Source organism: Ammodytes marinus (assembly GCF_949987685.1).
Source record: "Ammodytes marinus genome assembly, chromosome: 19".
Classification (NCBI taxonomy): domain Eukaryota; kingdom Metazoa; phylum Chordata; class Actinopteri; order Uranoscopiformes; family Ammodytidae; genus Ammodytes; species Ammodytes marinus.
In genome coordinates, this window is record NC_137223.1 from 22,180,138 (window position 1) to 22,202,796 (window position 22,659).

The following is a 22,659-nucleotide window of genomic DNA, read 5'->3' on the forward strand; positions in this document are numbered from 1 at the left end:
TTTCTATCAGCACACACACATTACGGACAGCCTAGGTAGCGGGTCGAGAGGAGATAGTCACTGGTTTCATAAAAAAAAAGCACACAGTATTTAGAGATCTCAGAGCGTCAATTCATTTGGTAAAACTATGTATTTTGCAGTATGGAGTTTTTTTGGACAGCTGAGAAAGAGATTTGATGCAAATGAAATGTGTGTTTGCAATAAAAAGAACAAACTCACTGTAACAGAAAAACATGACAAAATACATTTTCCCATCCTTTAGTTTAGTTGAAGATCGACAAGCTTAATAAATAAAATACATTTGAATTACAACAAGGATGTGATGATGACACTGTTGGATCTCGCCTTCATCTTGAATATCATAATCCCAAAACAAATGCTACCATGTCCTATGTAAACAAATGAATCCAGAACAAAACTTATTGTATTTTATTCTTGGTTATAACAGGTGTTTAGATGCACTGACAAATGCTGTTTCGCCAAAAGTTTAAGAAACACTTCCAGACATCCTCCCGTTAAAGATGGTGGCGGGTTCCTCATTGCTGACATGCACATAGGGTTCATGTGGACATTTCAGTCTTTTTAGGCCGTTTATTTGAAGAGTTTGAACTTGCGCATCAGCGGCTGTACTGTCTCTTTAAGGCAGGGCTTCAGTGCCAGGCAGGTGGGGATGTTCTCCGGCTGCTCGATCCACAGCTTGTGGGCCACGCCGGCCTGTGTTAGCTTCTCTGATAGACCGGAGAGGGAGGCCTCGTCTGGAGCCTACAGACCAAAACAAAATTATTAAAGAAAAATAAATAAAAATCACCAATTTGTTAAATGATTTACTGCAGGAATTCAGTCCAGTGCTATGTGTACAAAAATAAATGATTAACAAAATAAAATTAACTTGTGTTGATTAAGAGCTGAACTGTTAACCTTTTCCAAACTGCATGCAGTGGAGTGGGGAATGTAACACCTATGACAGCAATAGTACATCTACAAATCTTCTGATTCAATTAACTATTGAATTGCATCATTTTGAAATTCAGCTATGTCTTACTTAACCTTAAAGGTGCACTATGTAACTTTGGGCTTGTCAGAGAAGTGAGCATTTTCTAAGGTATATTCTTATAACTGAATAAACAAACGAGAATTGGATGAACGCTGTTTGAAGTTAGAAAGCTACCCAAAAAGTTACTGTCTCACTGTTGTTGCTAAACTTTGCCGCAGAAGGGCTCACAGTTTGGTTTACAAACATAGTCTAGTCTTATGTTTGGTTCCAGGTGCCTCAAAATAATTTGGTTTTGATTTATGATATAATTATTCACTACTAAGAATTGCAGGCTGTGCAAACGTAAACAAGACCCCTCCCCTGAAACTGCATAGTGCACCTTTGACAGTATTTTTTAAACAATTATTAAGCTTAAATATTATTTTTAGTTGCTCTAACTTAACAGACATCTAGTGTAAATCTCCCATGCAGTAACATCCCCATACTCCGTTCAAAATCCGGTCAATTAATTCTTCTTTGCGTGTAGGCAGACATTTATATTAGATAGAAAAACATTAATATATTCCTCAGAAGTCACGTTTTAACTCGGCGTTAAGCTTACACATCAGATATAATCTGTTTTTGTAAAGTCGACTTTTGCAATATGTGTCTCTTTAAATCTTTGGCATGTGTTTTTAAAGGCTACGTCAACTAAACAGATAGGTAGCTGCTGGTGCAAACCATACACTGTAAATGTAAAACTGGATAAAAGTGACACATCATTGTGACGCCGGAAGATACAAATAACCAGAATAGATTCATGTTTCATTAGGTTAATCGTGATAAAGCTCTTAAACAAAATTCAGCCCTTAAGTGATGAATATTTGTATGGAGTTTGGCCCGAGTCGCCGCTAGCTGCTTACCCCCAGCACCACTTTGTGCATGGAGTCCAGCTCGGCCAGGTACTGCTGTGTGTCGGGGTCGCCGTAGTTCAGGTGGATGGCCGCGGTAGCAGCGTGACACGCCTGAGTTATCACCGCACCGAGGGGCCACGACAGCTTATGGACCAGATCCGACCGGACGACCACATACTGGACCAGGCGGCCAGGAGAACCGGCTCCCGTGGCTGCCATGTTCAGCCGAACGAGGAAGGGATACAGCGGGGTTTGTTTATTTTCCGGTTCAACAGAGGCGAGTTTGGTGTGATATTACATCGCCCTCTACCGGTCACTTTTAAAACTACATATACTATGGGTAAATCACAGTCCTTTCTAATTATAGCCTACCAGTGAAATGACAGAAAAACTGAATTGTTTCAAATGTTTGGACTGTTTGTTGGACAAAACAAGACACGTTCACCTGCAACAAATTCAACTCATCACAAAAAATGGCTCAAGGCAGACCAGAACTGTAATCAATTAGTTTTAACCCATTTAGGCCTTTGTCCGCATAAAGAACACAGTCTAAAACCTGTAGGCATACATTTTCCTGATAATACTTTTCTAGTATCAACTTTTTAGTTCCAGAAATATTCATTTATTTGTTTGTTTATTTTGGTATCAGTAATTTTACTAAAAAATATATATATAAAATCAAAATAAAATACTTGCTCCAACACTGAAAAATTGTTTCTAATATGTGTGCCCATAAACGTAATTACAATAAACTGTTCAACTTATTATTTATTCACGTATTTTTCATATACATTTGCAGTTTAAACAGCTAGGTAAAGCACACCAAGCCTTTATTTTCTCTCATTCATCTTGTCCTCCTTGATTATCTTCTTCTGTAACTCCTCTTCAGGCTTTTTTGGGCAAAATCCCTCATTTACAAATACATGAAGCCCTAATGCTTGCTTCTTCGACATTGTGTCACTACTGAGCGAGCATTGGGGCTTCGTTCATTTACTCGTTGTCTTCCAAGATGTGAGTGAACTCTTTACGTTTTTTAAGTCTATCTGCCATGCGTGCAGATTGTTGGGTCTGACCTGAATGTTCAATTTCAACTTTGTTAGATCCATCTTACTAATATCAGGCTCCTGTCCTGTGTTTCATGAGTTTATTTTAATTTGTTTTAAATACTTTTGCTGCCCAGATGAATCCCGTTAGTAGTAGGCACTCTCAAATTCTCAAGTAGGCTACTATGAGAAAATATATAAAATAAATCAAACGTGCTGCCTATTTCATATTTGATTTTTGGTCGTTAATTAAGCTCCATAATCCTGCTTCCCTTAAACTACATCTGCCGGCAAAGGTTGACCACATCCAAACAAATGACAAAGAAAACACACAAGTAAATGTCACAATAATTATTTATTAAGCATACACGTTATAATATAAATATAAAATATGCTATTTTTGTTTTTAAAATTGGTGAGACATCATTATATCTGTGTTGAGACAGACAACCATACAAACAGGTTTTTTATTATTATCTACCAAAATCTGCTGAAACTTCTACGCAGCTGTAACAAACTTTGCCATGATGGTGCCTTCCTAAAATCTGAGCCTGTGTCCATGTATGTGTCACCATAAATGAGGCGGCGAACTAGTCTTCGATTAGCGCCCCTAGTCTAAGACGCTGTATGCAGTGAGCCCACGTACAGAGAGAGAGAGAGAGAGAGAGCACAATATAACCTACCATATATTTCTTTATATATATATATTTCTTACTGTTGTCCAACAATGGCATTTAGCAGCATGGCATGATGAATGCACCACTCATTTGTTTCTAGTTCAGAGAAACTGCAAAAAATAAGTTAAAGAAGTAAAGTAATGAAATAAAACATCAAACATACTGATGATCATTGTCACTGTTACTAAGAGAGAGAGAGAGAGAAAGAGAGAGAGAGAGAGAGAGAGAGAGAGAGAGAGAGAGAGAGAGAGAGAGAGAGAGAGAGAGAGAACTCATCCACAATGAAACAATCAGTAGATTAATCAAACAATCAAATCAGATCAGAGTGATGACATTTTGACGGTCGGGTTCGATCGGGTTCAATTCAGTCTCGCCTTAGTCAACAACAGGAAGTCGATAGACATAACAATTTAACCAAAAGTAAAACATTAATGACATCACTTCCTGTAACAGAATCAATGAGACAATCTATCTCAAACATACAGTTTAATTCGACTGAATCAAAAGTGAAATTGATCCCCAAAAAACCCTCTCAATGACAATAAAGAACAAATAGTTTTTAACAATTTTTTCTCTTTTTTTTTGTACTGTATATTTTTTCTTGTTTTTTTCTTCAAAGTTTGGTTGACATGCTGAATCCTTGTGTGTTTTGCAGGTTTTGTGGTCAATCAAAAGGAAAAGTATTGAGCGAACCACTCCTGGCGCTGGGCGTCCGAGTCGATGGTGGAGTCCTTTGTTTCAGGAGGGCTTCAGGGACGGACGGACGGGAGCGAAAAACAATCAACACAACAAGAATACAAAATCAAAGACAGAAGAAAAAATACAAAGTCAGGAGAGAAGGCATTGATTGGTTGATTAAGCACAGTCTTACACATGACTTAATGGAAGGAGCAGCATCATTTATCCCAATTAGTGGGGGCCATATTTGGGTAATTTGTTGGTTTGAATTCAAGTTGATGCGAAAGTTTCATTTTCACTTCTAAATTGAAGGTTGACGGTCTTTAGAACAATTTTCGTTCGAATGCCAAGAAATGTATCTTAATTAAGAAAAAAATGCATGCTATGACTGTGGCCATTTTGGAATATGGGCAAAAAAAAATTACAAACCAACATATTTCTGTAGACCGTTACCTTCAATTCAATTCAATTTGCATGAAATGACTGAGGTTCCAGGCACCCCACTACATCTCTTTCTCTGCTAAAAGTATCATGTTCACTGAATCAATATGAATCAAACACAGGACTGAACTAAAGTTTTGATGTATTGCAAAAAAAAAACTAATGTTTGGTATTTGTTTATTTAGGTTGGCACATAGTGCAGCAATACAACCATCAGACATAAGGGTGTAATTCATGATTACTACCACAAGGGGGCAGCCAAGGCATTGTTAAGATCCTATGTAACCTGTTACCTAATCTTTCTTTCTTTCAGTGCCACTAACTTACAGTTTTTCTCAGTTGCTTTGGTGCTTTTCTCAGATCAGAATGAAAATTCTCATAACTATTAGTTCAACCTCCGCAACATTTAGTCATTTGAGCACATCATAGTAGCAATTTCTAGTTCCTCTGAACAAATTGCAAATGCTTTTGGACATATATCAGTTGCTTTCATACAATTCTCTGCTGTTTTATAACATTGTCATTTGCTTATGTCATGTCAGTCAAAATGAACTATACTTATGGATGCTGAATAGTCGTTCCCAATAAAACTAATAGTCTTCATTTCATTGCTTGAGTCATTACATACAAAATTGTTGAACTAGTTATCAAATTCTGTCAAGCTAATTTTATACCTTTCTTTATAATTTTTTCCTGGAAATGTCTCCTAAATTTAACAATTCCTCTCAGGTGGACTTCAGCTTTCACTCACGAGGAGGTGTGTGAAGTATTAGTTGTAACCAATGACTTTCCTCGCTGCATTGCAAGGGATAATATCCGTTGTGATGTAGATGAAAATATGTGGCCAGACAGACAGGAACGTCTGGATGTGCCAGAATGATTTTCCTATATATGTTCAGTTACAATATGTCCTGTTATATTGTTCACATTTGTGCACAGCTCTACCAAAACGGTGTTTTTTTATGTTTGTTCTAAATAAGTGACTGAAGTGTATTTTTCTTTTGCACAATGCTGTAGAATTGCAAAGAGCATATACAGTAAAAATGTGAAACATATGTATTCAGTGTCTTGTACTCTCTTACTCCCCTAACTACAGCAATGTGTAACTTTACTGTAGTTTTCAAATGGCTGTACAAGTAGTGTATAGTGCTGTTTTGAGCATTTTCAGGTAGTGTCACCGAGTTCAGACCTTTTTTTGCATTGGAAAACACTGAGAGAATAAACTGTCATAATGAAAACATGACAAAGCCATTTGACTATCTTGTTCATAAATGATGGTGTCAAGACTTCTCATTTTGATGACACTGGCAGTTTCATTGACATGAATACTTGCTTTTGAGGAATAGACTATCCATTTTGAGCAAGTGACGTACTTTTGCAGGTTATCCACTAGGTTTTGCAGTTTGCACTAATTGTTTTGAGAAATGCACTAACTGCTGTGCAAATGTTAATAGTGATGTGAGAAAAGCACCAAAGCGACTGAGAAAAACTATAATGTTGCTGTACGCATTTGCAGGTGGTTGAGCAAGTTAAGACGAAACCTTATTGATCCATGTGGGGACATTGGTATGTGAAAATAGCACAATGGCAAAAGTGTTAAAAACAGCGATTATGTGCAATGGATTTAGTTTCATTCATGTGTGCTACTGATATGAAAATACTCAAAAATATACCAACTTGTCCAAAATGTGGGCTGAGCTGCTGGATGAATGAAATGTGATGGAAAAGGACATGAAACAAAGTCGCCACAGGATGGGATGATACATTTTGATTGATCTGATTAAAAAAAGTAGGGATCATTTTTAAAAAACAAAGTTATTTTTTTTAAAAGTTTACCTGGCTGACAATTAACACAACAACTGTTTGTTTGACCCAACAGTCCCAACAGGATCAGTAAGGAAAACAATATCTGAACAATTCATCAATTTAAAATCGATTTTTTTTGTTCTTGCAACAATTTGATCAAAATGCAAATACTGCGATTTAGGTCCCACATCACGCAGTGCGTCTGACCCAGGGTTGCGTTACTGGTCTTACATATTAATGCCGTACAAGCTTTTATATACTATCTATGCATACAAGTCACAAATGAGTGAAAAATGAGTCCACACTAGCCTGAAGCATTACCTTTACTAACCCCTTATATTACTTAAAGTCATACTGTATAAACACTGACTACATTTCTCTCTACTCTATACATCAAGCTATAATCATGTTCTTATTAGTATTAATAGATTGAGTGCCGGCTAGAGGGAGCTTTATAATCAGTTGAGGATATTTTTATACCTCACAGGCAAAAATACATCTAGCTGCCTGGACTTATGCACATTAAGGTGGTGAGTAATGTGCATCCTCATTTCATTTATCATTGTTGAAACTAGAATTTGTTGAAGGAGTTTATTTGAGTACAACATCATTTCCAATTGGGTTTAAGATGTATAGCCTAAGAAATCATTTAATGAATACTAATTGCACTGTATTGTACTGGCTCACTAACTGATATTTTCCTATTGGGATTCATAGTCAAAGTCAGCTTAAAAATGAGGTTTGTTGTCTAAAAAACAGTTGCTTCAAGATATAAATAATTAAATGACCCATCGACTTAAAGAGGATGTAGAAAGTGTGTCTGTTTTTTTTTTTAAATTCTATTTCTTTTTTTGCTTTTGTTTTTTTTTTTTTTATTCATCTATTTTTTTATTGCTCGCATGTTCGAAATAAAGACAATCAATCAATCAATCAATCAATCAATCAATCAAACATTAAATGAGCAAATTTCTTGATTAAATTAAAGGGTCACAGTCGGGGCAGCGCAATCAGTCCAACTAAAAGTGTTTGTCAAGAACAAAGAGTTTTGCAGAGAGACGAGGGATGAATTGTTTAATGGAGTCTGAAAGCATTTCAAAAAGGATCTTGATGATATTGACCTCATACTGTCTTTGCTCGGCTCTGTTGTGAGTGTGTTTGTGCTCCTGCCTTCGCACCAATAGAAAATGGGGAAGTAATAATGAGGGCTTTTGTTGCTGCGTCACCTTTAAAGGAATAGTTCAAATTTTTAATTTTTTTTGCCTCACTCTCCTACTCAAGAAAAGGCGACAGAAACCGTTCCTGTAACTATCCCAGGATTTTTTATGAAGAAATGGACAAAGGTCACTCATCCAGGTTAGCTTAGCTCAAACACTGGTAGTCAAGGGGAAAGTTAGCCTGCCTCCGCTGACAGTCAATTTGAGCAGGTCAACATATAAACTTTACAACATAACTAAACGCTCCTCTGTGATTGTTGGGACTTGTTTATTCATCACGTAATGTTGCGCTCTATATTTCTTTTTACACGTTATGTCATTTTAAATCAAATACATAAGTGACTGTCACAGACACTTCCTGGTTTAATTCTAGTATGTATTTTTTATGTGACGCAGCGGCCGTTAAATGTTGAACTATTTCTTTAATGAGAATGTGTGTGTGTAACAGGTAGAGGTGGGTTCCATAGTAACAGCTTTGTAACAAGTGTTTGCAATCAGCCACTGCATTCATCATTCTTCACATAAACAGCAGTGGAACATGCAGCACACCATTTCATGCTCACACACGTTCACACATGCTTATAAACCTAAATACTAAACAAATACTAGTACCAGATTTCCCATGCATGCAATACACAAATTATAAGAGGCATGTCATTTGTCATATAAATTCACACCATAGCGACCAAACACATCCATTATCAAGAAACGAGGGAAGCATTTATTGGACTGTTAATAAGTCGAGAAGTAAGGCTCTTTTAAAAAAAATAAGACACCACCACACACAGAGGGGACAGTCCATGATAGCAAGAGACAATGTACTACTTCATTATCAAATTCACATTTTCACACAACAGTTTATTCACTTTGTACAAAAAATAGACAATATCATTTAAGAGTTGAAGAGAGAGAAAATAAAAAAAGTGCAGCGTGTGCAAACATGCCGATGTTATGATGAAAATGAGGATGAAGAATCACAAAATGACACAAGGCACAAACACAGAGAGCCACAGCAGCACAATGTTAACAGTTGTATAACTTCCTGAACAGAAAAGAGGGGGACACCTGTCAGCATGCACACTGTTAACATGTCGGGACTGAGGGACACATGGGAAAGGAAAAATAAATAAAAATAAACATAAAATTAAAAATGTCCCTTTTGCATTCCAAGGCCATTCTTTGAAGCTGCAGTAGCATATGAGAGTCTTGTGTTAATGTTCTAAATATTCATAACTTTTATGAATAGAGATCTGTGATGCTGCTCGTGTCTCTCAGGTTAAATGCACTGCAGAAAAACGGTAATATAGCTCGCATGTTATTAATGCAAACTTCCAATCGTAGCTACGCAAATGTAATTAGGATAAGTAAGGATGGTGGTCTCTCTTGTTACCAAAATAAAAAGATAAAAAGTGTAAAGAACACATACAAATAATGTGTTTCTTCCGTAAGCTGCGAACATTAGCATGTCTTGCTAACTAGCTTTACTGCCAGCAGAATTGACAGCCTTAATTCCAAAGGCCATTACATACAAAATGTGTTACATTGGTCAAACCCATTGGTTATTCTTCATCCTAAAAACTTTGTCTAGTGCAGAATGCATTACAAGTGAAACAATAAAACACAAATTTAACCTTTTTTGCTTGTCCACGTGAGTAAACTTAGTAGCTAGAGTGAAATAACAGTCCAAGCCTTACATGTCATACTTTAAAGTACGAATATTTATTTATACACTGTGCTACAAGCACAATGTGTTACTGTATTTATTTCTACAGGGATCTGTAGAAGATTCTGACTGCACCTGGAACATTTAGCTTTAGCTTGGCACCATTTCATGTATGCAGCCATGAAGTGCATATGTTTGTCAACCAACTCATGTAGCTAATGTTAGCTAAGTTAACTAGCTAGCCACAGCTCATAAACTCTTCTGGCGACATGCATCATCATTAGCCAGCAAAATTTGCAAAATGCTATGAATTTAAAGTGGTAAATCTGTCAGCGTCCTATGTACTGTGCAGAACATATAGTAGTAACTAAGGGGCGAGGATTAGCGGTCAATTGCAAACACATTAAAGCGTTTGAAAGCTTTTTATTTTACATCTTGCGGCTTACGATGACGATGATTTCATGCTACTTATGGTTTATGAAAAGGGCCAGACTTGGCAGGAAGGGATGAAAATGTGAAACACCAGTTATTGTCCCACTGAGAAGTTTCATTTTCAAAGCCAGAAACAAAATAATTCTGATGTTTTGTTTGTTATTTAAAGGCGTTTGTGGGCGAACACAAGGCCTCAAATACAGTTTTTACATTCAAGGTTTTGACTTGAGGTTCAAATCAGTATTTTAAAAAAGTGCTTTAACCTCTTTAACCAGCAGGATTTTTGTCCCAATTAAAAACTGAGGTCTGTGATTGGATGGTTTGATGCGTGGATTTGACCAGCCCCGCTCGCTTGCCCCGTCAAAAGGGGGCGGGGGAGGTAGCTGGCTATAAACAAGGTCTCTCACCTCATATATTTCTTGGGTTCGGTGGGAGGGGTCGGCGGGGGAAGAGGTTTGTTGGAGTTGAGTTCAAGGTGGTGGAGGGGGGAGTTGGGGATGGGCTCTAGGCGGCTGGGCTGGGCCAGAGGGGGAGGGGGTGGTGGCGCCAAGGGGGGCTGGCTACTTCCTGAACCTGCCACGCCCATACCCATACCCATACCCGCGGCTGCCTCCAGAGCCCTGACATTAGAAGAGCTGCTGAACCGGCTGGAAGCGGTTTTCTCATTCTTTCTCTTTTGCTACACAGAAAGAAAGAAAGGAAAAAAAGGGAAAAAAAGGACGGGCATGGAGGTCAAAATAGGAGCAAAAAAAGGGAAAGTTTGAAATAATATTATAGGATGAAATTGAGGGGAAAAAAAGTGGGAAAATGGATCACAGGGAGGAGAGCCCTGTGGAGTTCCATCCAATGAGAGACAGGCATACAGCAGCAATGTGCTAGAACTTGATCTTATTTATATGTAGATCGAAAAGCTGGAGTGTAAATGGATTGGATTTCTGATGACCGATGGCATCACTCTCGGTCTCAGTCTGAAAGCACCAGTCGCTCGGAGCAGAATGGAGGTTCAGATGAGGAGAGGTTTCACACTAACAAATGGCTTTTGGAAAAGCAAAGGAAAAGCTGGAGAGAAAGTCAGGACGGACAATCGGATTGGGAGGGAAGAATCACTCGCACAGTAACACACACATGAACACACACACACAAACACACCCACACACACACACACACACACACATGAACACACACACACAAACACGGTGGATAGAAACACACAACACAGATATACAGATATGTGGAAGAAGTACATGTAACAGCAAGTGACAGAAATATAGGAAGTTATAGAACCTGAGTGATGGTGTTGACATTTACATACTGATCATGCAGCTGGGACACACACTGTGAGAAATTAAGAATCATGTTTTCTAGAAGATTCAAAGGTCCCGAAAACAGCTTCTCATTATGAGGAAAGGGATCCTATATGACCACACAATTTTCTGCCAAAGTTAGAACTGTTTTGATCATTTCACTGAAGGGATTTTCTGTATTTTTTTATTTGTAGTTGTAGTTCTTTGTAGTTCTACTATTATAGTATGTTTTTTTTTTGAGTTTTTAAAAAGTGTCTGAAATGTAAAGAAATATTGTAAAATATTATGCTTCAGTAATAACTTTCTTTACTTGAATCCAAACTTTCAGGGCCTTTAATTTGTTAAATTTTCTTTGTCCTTACGTAAGTAAAAGTGTTGCATATTTGTATCCTTTAAGTCCATTCGATTAACATTGAAGGCCAATTCATTTTAGATAATTTTGTCATTGCTCTTCTTATTGCTGTAAACAAACGAGACCTTGATAATCACCACTGTTACTCCATTTCCTCCCAGTGGTTCCGCTATTTAACGAATAAAGAAATGCCTGTCCCATTAATCGTGTTGTTTAATGTCTTCTTTCACTCTTCATTTGGGACCTCATTTATACAAAAAATTGTAACAAGCTTGTAAAAATTGATTTGTCCATTGCCCCAATCGAAACACTTTGGTCTCATTTCTTAACAGCGATAAGAGTAATATTATTTAAAAGTTACTGTGGTCATGATTCTTGGTTGTTACAATGCAATTCTTTAAAACACTGTAGCACTGATTGTTCTACCTGATGGATCAGCACTGATGGACATGAGATGAGATGGAGTGGATATCATCTTTGCTTTGTGGTGACATAATGCAACAGGCTAACAGGATAGTTCCCCTGTGTGTGGTCGTGTGTTAGTTATATAAGACATTGAATGTTCTTTCTACCTTAATGAGCGGGTTGATGACTCCTACGTTGGGACTGGTGTTGAATACTTTGTTGAAGTTGGTCTCTCTATTGACGAGTTCCAGCTGGTAGAACTTCTTATCGTCCTGGTGGAGAAAAAAAGTGTGTGTGTTAGCTGACAGTGAAAAAAAGACTGTGAAAGAGCTCAAAGGACTGAAAAAGACTGAAAATCACACATTTAGTCGCAGATTTCGAGACACAGACACAGACACACACACACACACACACACACACACACACACACACACACACACACACACACACACACACACACACACACACACACACACACACACACACACACACACACACACACACACACACACACACACACACACACACACACACACACACACACACACACGCACACACAAACTTGACATTGCAGTTTCAAGCCTTCACAAAAGCTGCTCCAAAACATTAATTAGAACCATTTTAAACATCCTCCAGCTTATTCCTCCAGTCAGGATTTTAGGACCTGCAAGTTTTTAAGTAATCTTATGTCAAGTCTTTTACCCTGAAATTACTGCAAGATGTGGATCTCACAGACAAACCTGTGACAACAGCACTACACTGTGACACATTGTAAGCTGGTTTAAGAAGTCACTTCTATGTGATGATTGCAGTGGAACCGCTTTAGCCTTGTTCTGTTGTAAACTGTGTCCCAGACAGACTCAAGCTAAATCACAAAGCACATTGCAGCTCATACAGACTGAAAGATAGAAAGTAAGGATGGCCATGTCTATGGGAAGTGGTTAAATATTCTTTAAATACAGCTTAAAATAAGATGTAATTACAAACACTATATTGGGTTTTACTCTAGAGTTTTTCTTTAGAGAGGTTTTAGTATTGAGTGATTGTCATCAAACTGATGGTATATAAAACACCTTTATCAAACAAGGTATGCCTCAGGGCTACGTATTTGGTCCTGTCTTATTCTCATTAGTATATTTTCTTCACATCATTCACACTGTCTTAAAAACCTTGCCTAGTGAAACTCTTTGCTTGTGCTACTAAATCTGAAATCAAAAAAAAAAAAAATTGTTGGATTTTTTTTAAAACTCCTGCATATAGTAAACACATGACGTCATCAGCAGCTACGTACCACCAGCTTCTTGACTAGAGATTCTCTCTCGGTCACCATGTCCTTCAGTTCAGCGATGACCTGCAGATCCTCACAACGACTCTCCCTGTTCCGGAACTTATCCTCTGTTCCTTCCAGTCTGTAGAGACAAAACAAATGTTAATTATTTTGATATACCCACAAGTTAAGTTAAAGGTGGAGTCAGCAATTCTGGAGAATGTTTTTTTTTAAGATATTTTTTTTTGGCATTTTAATGCTTTTATTAATAGTGTAGAGACAGAGTTGAAATGGGGCAGAGAGGGGAGTGACATGCAGTGAACAACCGCGGGCTGGAATCGAACCCGGGTCCGCTGCTGGCCGAGGCCCATGGAGGGGACGCCTTACCAACTGAGCTAAAGGCGCCCCCCTGGAGAATGTTTGTTGACAAAATCACTTTAAAAAAATCATTGTATATCTACACACTATCCGCTACCTGTCCATACTGTGTGTGTGCTGAGAAAAAGAAAGTCTGGTGTTAATGTTGACAGAACCTAGGCTGTGCATTAAGTATATAATAGATTTTTATTCAGCACACACAGTATGGACAGTTAGCGGATCATGAGGAGATATTCACTGATTTTGACAAAAAAGCTTTCTCCAGAATCGCTGATCCCACCTTTAAAGGCCTACTTCACCGGTTTGAATATGAAGGTGTATTGAATTCTGAGATCCTATGTAGTATAAATGTGCGAAAAAAATTAAAATCGGTTCATCCTAGCCTGAGAAAAGGCAGAAAGAGTGTTTTTTTTAACCCTATATTTCTCTTTCTCGTGACATCACAGAAAGAGAAATATAGGGTTAAAAAAAAACTTTCTTTGTAAATATTACTGTGATGTCTTTTACTGTGACATCACAGTAATATTTACAAAGTACGTTTTTTTACAAAGTAACTTTCTTTGTAAATATTACTGTGATGTATTTTACTGTGACATCACAGTAATATTTACAAAGTACGTTTTTTTAACCCTATATTTCTCTTTCTGTGATGTCACGAGAAAGAGAAATATAGGGTTAAAAAAAACACTCTTTCTGCCTTTTCTCAGGCTAGGATGAACCGATTTCATTTTTTTTCGCACATTTATACTACATAGGATCTCAGAATTCAATACACCTTCATATTCAAACCGGTGAAGTAGGCCTTTAAGTAATAAATACCGTGACATAACAATACAAACTTCATCCTGTTGGGAAAGATTGTTGAAACCTCACCAGGTTACGTGTACTGCTTTGTAGGGTAGAAATATGCAACATGAAGTATCAATTATGAATTAAAAAAGAGCAACAGTAGGAGTCAGGTAAACTTGTTAGATATTGTACTTTTTTTAGTGTGTTAGTAGAAGATGAAACACTGAAGAGTTGAGAGAATTAAATACACGTTCTACAGGGAGAGAAGAGATGAATGCTTTTCCTTTTTCATCAGCGTTTGATCAATAAAACAGCAATCGGCTCATTCTGTGGCCTTTTCTCTCCTCATCACAAAACCCCAAACTCAAACAAACCAAAGCTAGGCAGTGACTCAGGAGGTTATTTTAGTTCTTTGAGTTATGAAAAGTAGAAAAAATAAAAAAATTATATTGAATTTCTTTGTTATTTTCTAACTGGCCTTGTATAAATAACCACCATTTTTGTTAAACCTTTGATTCAGTTAAATTCTGGTGACATTTTTCCTATTACAACAAGCGCTAAAGGTCGATCGAGCAGCATTCACCATTAGCCGGTTGTAATATTCTTTCAGGGGGAAAAACAACCAATCATGAGTGACACTTTTACTCTGGGAAATTACTAACACGAATAACATTAAAACAAAAAAGCATTTGAAAGCCTAAACTTGGCAACAGAGACATGCAATTTAGAGAACTAATGCATACAAAGACCTTCAGTATCGTAATGTGAAATAATTTACTTGAATAATACAACAATAAATTCAATATTCTGAGGACACCATTGTCACTTTTTCGTTGTATTCACTTGCACATTAAAGGATTAAACAGTGACTCTGTCTGAGATCCAAAACTACAAATGTTTTTTTGGGGCTTTATTATTAGACAGTTTAGGAGAGACAGAGATGGAATGGAGCAGAGAGGGGGAATGACATGCAGAGAACAACCTGGGCCGGATTCAAACCAGTGCTCTGCTGCTTCTGAGGGCTGAGCCTCTATGCTACAAGCGCCCCCAAAACTACAAAAGTTTAAATGGAACAACGACAAACAAACAAATAATACATCTGAAGCACAGCTAGAAAGATGCAACATGAATCATTCACTGAGTTCAGTTACAAGCATCTCAGAAAAATGTCAGCGGTTCTTTTTGATCAAACGAGATTTCTCGGCATGTTTTAGCTTTAGGGCGTATTTCTGTTGTTACGGATGCCTTAGTGACAGTGAGCTATACACAGCCTTTCACTTCCCACACGACCCCAGCACACACCACAGAGGGGTATCTCGTTGACATTTACGCCACAGTGTGAATTCACACTTTCTTAAAGGCCGAGCACCAGACCAGCTTGACTTCCTGATAAACTCCATCTCTCAAAGGAATGGCCGCAGATGTACAAGAGTTCAGTGATACTGATACATACTGTTTTGCAGTAAAACAATAATTTAAAAAAACTTAATCAAAGACAGTTTGCAGAATTAAAACATTAAATAATACCTATTTTATTATTTATCAAATGTTTATGAATAATTGGTCAAAGTACAAGTTGAAGTTTCATCAGATACAGGACTAGCCACTGGAGTGCTAAGCTCAGTGATACCGATACATGCTGATTTCCAGTAAAAATAAATAAAAAACAAAACAAAATGAAATGAAAAAATCTAAATTAAAAGGACAGTTTGTATCTATCAAACCATTACATTACCCATATTATTATTTATATGTTTATAAATAATTGGTTGGTTTGATCAGATACAACGTGAACTCTTGTGCAGGTCTGTCTCGTCTGTCTGTGCACTTACATCTTGTTCCCTTACTGTTTGGCAAACATTTCCAATTTCTCAATTACAGAATGTCTTTTTCGCCACTCTAGCACCGTCTGTGTTTGCCAGGAACCAATTGTTTTCATAACAGAGAGAAATTAATATGAATTATGGATGCCATGCTTTATATATAGACTTCATAAAACTATGGCTGGGACATTACGATACGCATCCCGATAGATTGGTCACGATATGATATCACAATACATAGCGATACAATGCATACTGCGATATGTTATGATATTCAGCTTTGTATTTGGAAGGGGCCACTCTGATTTTGCCACTCCATGACCCTGCAGCAGAAAAGGCTGTAAAAACATCCTTGACATTTTAATAACCTAATTAGGTTTTGGTGACCTCGTTGAAGCCGCATCAATTTATTTTTTTGGCCTCATCACCAACCTTAAAGCAGTCTGATGTTTGGTGCTGGTCAGGTAGTGTGCAGCAGTTCTTTCTGAGCTTTTGTTTGCTAAAAATAGCTAGAGGCAAACATCTGCCAACACATCTAACACATCAAGTAAGAGTCATTTTTTCACTAAACTCCTCAATCGAAGGTAAGACAAACACTATGTTGTCTTACTTGTCGTTCCAACGTGTATATACAGTGTACAGCCCCGGAAAAAAACAAGAGACCAGTCTCGATTTTTCTTCAATCTTTTGGACTGTCTGACTACCTCTGCCACTATGCACTTTACTTACGCACTTCAATAATGCACTTTATATTCATACTGCATTCTATGGACCCCTCAGAACTATATGCACTTTAATATTGACTGGATATTTTTTTTACTTTGTTGACCAGCTGCAATCTATGTCTTGTGTACTATTATTTCTATAGCGCTGCTATAACAAAAAAAAAAAAAAACTTTTATTAATTGCACTACTGGTTAGATGCATGTCGTTGTACTGGTTGTCTTTACTTGTGCAATGACAATGAAGTTGAATCTAATCTAATCTAATCTACATTATTTACTGAAAATGCTCTAAATGACAATATTTTTATTGTGAATTTGGTAGAAATGTTGTCAGTAGGTTATATTATAAAACCAAAATGTTCATTCTACTCAAACACATACCTGTACATAGTAAAACAAGAGACACTGAACATTTGGAGTGGTCTCTTCATTTTTTCCATGGATGTATATATTTTTTCTTCATTGTACTAGCTGGGTTGAACTTTAGCTGTATTTCCTGCGGGCAGGAGCAAACTGAGGTCAAATGTTTTCTTTGTATGTGTCCGGCTATTTTCCGCCTCACTGCCCCAGCATCAGCAACCCTTGGCTGGGCAGAGGGAGCCACTGTTACACCCGGCCCGAGTGTCAGTGACACATGAGAGACAAGGAAGTCGGCTGTCAACCGTGGCATTCATCATATGTTCGGGGTTTGTCTGTAATCGCATCAGCAGAATATTTCCAGGGAATTGGACAAATCCACCTGCTATAGCAACTGCTGGGTTTGAAACCGATTTTCCTGCAGTGCTATGTGTGTGTGTGTGTGTGTGTGTGTGTGTGTGGGGGGAGGGGGGGGGGGGGTGGGGAGGGGTATCCACCTGTTCCTACTGTATGGTTAAAGGTGCACTATGTAACTTTTAGTGTGTCAAGAAGTGACAATTTTCTGAAGTATATTCTCATAACTGAATTGATTTATGATGATAGAATTATTAAAAATTATGAATTAAGTGTATAGAAAATATGTTTTGTAAACTAACTGCAGGCTGTGCACATGTAAACAAAAAACGGCATAGTGCACCTTTAAGAACTGTAATAAATATTGGACAGAGACTACAGCATTAGATTGTCAGTAGTAAAGCCTCACCAAGGTGTACACGTGGCGTTTTAGTTTTTTTAGTTTAGTTTATCAGTTTATAGTTTTGTGGAGACAGCCCCTTTTGATTTACTGTACAGTAAAATGAGCAGCTTTAGCCTTTACGCATAATTACCAGCTGTAGTCCCTCGCCACTCGCCAGTTGTCATTATGCAACATAAAATGCATTATTTAAAAGTTAAAATACAATAAATTACATTTATAGTCCGGGAGTGAAATTGGTGTCTGTTTACAAGGTATTAATGAGTTTTCTACAACAGCACCAAACTGTGACAATGACTGATGGTCATGAGGAGGAGTTGGCTGAGTGCTTCTTATCGTCACTGCCTTCTGCTCGTGGTTCATTCTCTCTCATTGCTGCTGCAGTAACTGTCTGGCAGTGTTAACAAATTCACTGTGCTTCATGTTACGATTCATTTTTTTTATGACTTAAAATACTCCGGGCCTCTGGACAGCTTGTTAAAGGGCTGTATGATGGTGTGTTCAGTGGCACTGCCCAGAAAACATGAAGGTTAATATATTTTTCTTCTATTTCTTGGTCTTGCTTCATCTTGCACATTGTGAGACTAAACTGGTAAATGTTACAGAGAGCAAAAAAAAAAAAAAAAAAAAAAAAAAAAAAAGTGTTGCTATGGTTACAAGCACACAGATTTGAGGGACATGTTATAAAAGTGGGGACTTGATGTGACATGAGTTTTTTTAATTATTTATTATTTTCTTTTATTATTATTATTTTTTAAACTTAAGACTTAAGACGTCTCTATTGCAACCTGCACTGATTTGGGGAACATGTTATACAAGTGGGGACTGTTTTTAATATGTGAATTGCGATTTCTTTTTTTGTAAGCCATGATCTTAATAATTATTTTATTATTATTTTTCTTTTAAATTTGAGACTTGAGACATCTTGATTGCAACCTGCATCTCTTGTTGGCATGACGACCAAAACCACCGCCAAACAAACACAAACTATCACCCACACTACAGGCCTTTGTCCTTCCCAGAGGATCGGCCATTAAATCAATGTTTCAGGACGTAAAAAAAAATACTTAAATATTCACGAACACTAAATGGTGGAGCGCATTGTCAGTTGGCTGTTCAGGGGGAAAGGGACTTGTAGAGAGGGAACAAGGCTGTCATCACCATGGTGATTAATTAGCAGGAAAGGGACAGTGTGCCTGTGGTTAAGATAGATCGGTGTTGTTTAGTTAATTAGATGGAAGACATATTAAAATAAATTTGGGCCAGAAAATGGGTCAAATAAAGAGAAAGTCGACTATTTTTCTGTACAGATCTTATCACTCCTCTCTATCTTATATCCTGAGTCTAGTGTTATGGTGCAAATATAGCATAATAGAAAAAAAAACTAAATAGAGAGCACAGTTTAGGTGATTGAACTGGTAAAACAACAGAGAAAATATTGGATTATTTTTAAGAAAATGTCTCCTTTACTTATGTTCTCCTCATTGTGTTAGCATGTGTCCTTGTGTTTTTTATGTGAGACCCTCTTTAACTACTGTATATACCTTTTATAATACTGTGTGTGCATGGTTACGATATTATATCTGGATGTACTTCCTATTTAGAACAGCAGGTGGCGCTTTGCTCCCAGCTGACTGATATTAAAAGGAGGTCAGCTCTAAGGAGGATGCTAGCTTGCTGCACATCACCTCAGTCTATCAGTCAAGCTCCTTCTTTAACACACACACACACACACACACACACACGCACTTTTCAATATGGCTTTTCATTCTTTAACTCACTCTGTTTTAATCTGTTGTCCTCGCTATCTCTATCTACCTTCCTCCCTCCCTCCCTCCACACACACACACACACACACACACACACACACACACACACACACACACACACACACACACACACACACACACACACACACACACACACACACACACACACACACACACACACACACACACACACACACACACACACACACACGCCCCCATCACCTGCCTTGCTCTTAAAGTTTGGGGTTTAGCTCATTTCCCTCATGACTCGGCATCATCCAATGCCCCGCGGCCAAAAAACCCATCTACCTTTCAACTCACTTTCTCCTTTTTTCTTTCTCAATACACCTTTTTCTGAGATCACCTGCGGTCATCCATGCCAAATCACACACACACACACACACACACACACACACACACACACACACACACACACACACACACACACACACACACACACACACACACACACACACACACACACACACACACACACACACACACACACACACACACACACACACACACACTGACATTCCCCTCCTCAAAACATCATCGCCTTGTATTCGAAACTACAGCCTTTGCTTCAAAGCTTGACCTCTCTTGCCTACAGTATCCTAACTGCACGTCATTAATAATAAAGATGTTTCTCTTCATCTACAGTAGGAAGAGAACAGACAGACTTCCACTCACTACACTCAGAGAGCCCCGCCATCTTTAACTTGCTGAGCTAAATGTGTTTGATCCTTTATTAATGTCAACTCCGATCCCGGCAAGAAGTTCTTTCAACTGATATTTTGATGTGTCGACTGAAGATGCTCCACACTGTATATTTGGCAGGATACGTTCAGAGTTTGATGATGTGTAGTTTAACTTTAACTAACTACAAGAGAACAACCATCCAACAGGGCGTGGCCTATAGTTTTCCATATTGTTCTAAACTATAGATAGGACAATAGGATAGATAGATAGATAGATAGATAGATAGATAGATGGATAGATGGATAGAAAGTCAGACAGACAGACAGACAGACAGACAGACAGACAGACAGACAGACAGATAGACAGATAGACAGATAGACAGATAGACAGATAGACAGATAGATAGATAGATAGATAGATAGATAGATAGATAGATAGATAGATAGATAGATAGATAGATAGATAGATAGATAGATAGATAGATAGATAGATAGATAGATAGTACACTAGTTTCTAATTATTAGCTGAAAACCACTAACAATTGCCTCCAAATTAAGACTGATATACCATATGATAAAGTCTGCCTGGCACGCTCCATGATAACACCCTATCCATCACTATGAGTGCACTATATAAAGAAACAATTAACCTTACATATTGTGCCACCGTTGAGGCAATGAAGCAAAACAGGCACACCGACCAGCCCCAATCAACAAGGAAGAATAATCTAACTATTTAATGGGAGGCAGTTATTTACAGCAGGCAGGGCAGCAGGCCAGGTCAGGAATTTTAGCGGCAAGAAGAGTAGTTTCTGAGTTTAGAATTTACACCTAAAAAAGTACGACTCTTGATTATGACTTTTAAGACAAAATATCTACATTAGATTGACAATAGATGAGAGGATGTTAAGAATATTATCCTAAAGAAAGGTTCCTGTCTTACTTGCAAAAATATATATTTATTTGCTGGCAACGTTTTTTCGGTGCTAGATCATCATCAGGGCCAAAAAATATTATCCTGGTTCTTAAACAGTTTTTGGGAGACAAAAGTTACAGAAACTTTATTTGAAAAGTTCATTTAATGAATATATTTTCTTGTAGTTCGGGTTATAGTCTGCTGTGGTGGTACTTGATATTTACGACCACAGTTCTTTTATTTTTTTTCGTTTATCTGTGGCATTCTGCTTTGTGGCTTCTGTCTGCTTAATAAGGCCACAACGCACTACATCTTCACTGCAGTGTTTCCTCTGGGCTTTATAGTCCAGCGAAGATAACAGTAAAAAAAAGTATGCAACACGACAGCACAGTTTGGACTCAACAGATGTACAAATCAAAAATAATATTCAGATGCGGCTATGCTCACTACAAATGAACCATTTTTCTATTACTATTTATTATTATATTGTGACGCAGGCTCAGTGACGCACATCAGGACTGCATGCATACAGCCGTTGCCAAAGCACACAGACATCCACATAAACACCTTCCAGGCAGACAAAAGCCTGGACGGTGTATTTTTAAATCTAAGACCTCTTTTTTTTTGGTTTTCCTTTGTATTTATTTCTCCAAAAATGGCCTCCATGGTTTTCTACAAGAATGCATCTCAGGTAAGAGATTGAGGGCACAGCGGTTAATCTCCCTGGGTGATGCCTTTCATGGTGAGCCCGTTTCGTTATGCACCGTCTTGTTGTTTATCTGCAGCTGCTTTTTATTATAACGTATGACACCAACAATACGAGCGATACGATTGGCTGAGAGAAAAAATAATTCCTCACATTCACTGCCTACTATTAATACTCCACCTGACGCATAGGAACATGGAAATAGGCCTGCTGCGTTGGATGCTTATGCTGCTGTTGGTGACGAACAGCTGTAGGTGCGTTTAGATGTGCTCTAATTGTCTATATGATGATGATGCAGTGATCTTGTAGGTCATGGATGAAAAAAAAGCACACATGAAAGCACATTGTTTAAAAGCTATAGTGTGTAACTTTTTTTGGCCCCCCATGGGGAATTCTGAGTGATAACAACAACACTGTCGGCACATCTATCAAGTAAGCCTTCAGTGACAGCGCATGGATATGATTCATTCTTCTGTAGGTCCAGGTTTTTTCTCAGAATCAACAACTGAAACATTTCTTGGCCACTTCTTGGGATTTTCTGAGCTCCTGCGCCAGTGTCGGGTCACCAGTTT

General features: G+C 37.9%; 2 protein-coding genes across 2 annotated transcripts in view; both read right to left on the reverse strand.

Moving 5' to 3' along the window:
• Positions 1-250: 250 nt before the first annotated feature.
• On the reverse strand, positions 251-2,107 carry ptrhd1 (peptidyl-tRNA hydrolase domain containing 1). The gene is made up of 2 exons (XM_080047955.1): positions 1,897-2,107; positions 251-762 (listed from the first exon to the last, which is right to left on the reverse strand). The coding sequence occupies exons 1-2, from the start codon at positions 2,104-2,106 to the stop codon at positions 592-594; spliced, it is 381 nt and encodes a 126-aa protein (XP_079904081.1). The 5' UTR covers position 2,107; the 3' UTR covers positions 251-591.
• Positions 2,108-4,275: 2,168 nt separating this feature from the next.
• fam184ab (family with sequence similarity 184 member Ab) overlaps positions 4,276-22,659 on the reverse strand; it is a gene marked incomplete at both ends in the record, with an annotated part of 160,713 nt that continues 142,329 nt past the window's right edge. Inside the window, 4 exons of the mRNA XM_080047789.1 lie at positions 4,276-4,354; positions 10,249-10,520; positions 12,070-12,174; positions 13,194-13,311. Coding sequence (XP_079903915.1) covers positions 4,276-4,354; positions 10,249-10,520; positions 12,070-12,174; positions 13,194-13,311 — 574 coding nt within the window. The remainder of the gene's footprint in view (positions 4,355-10,248; positions 10,521-12,069; positions 12,175-13,193; positions 13,312-22,659) is intronic.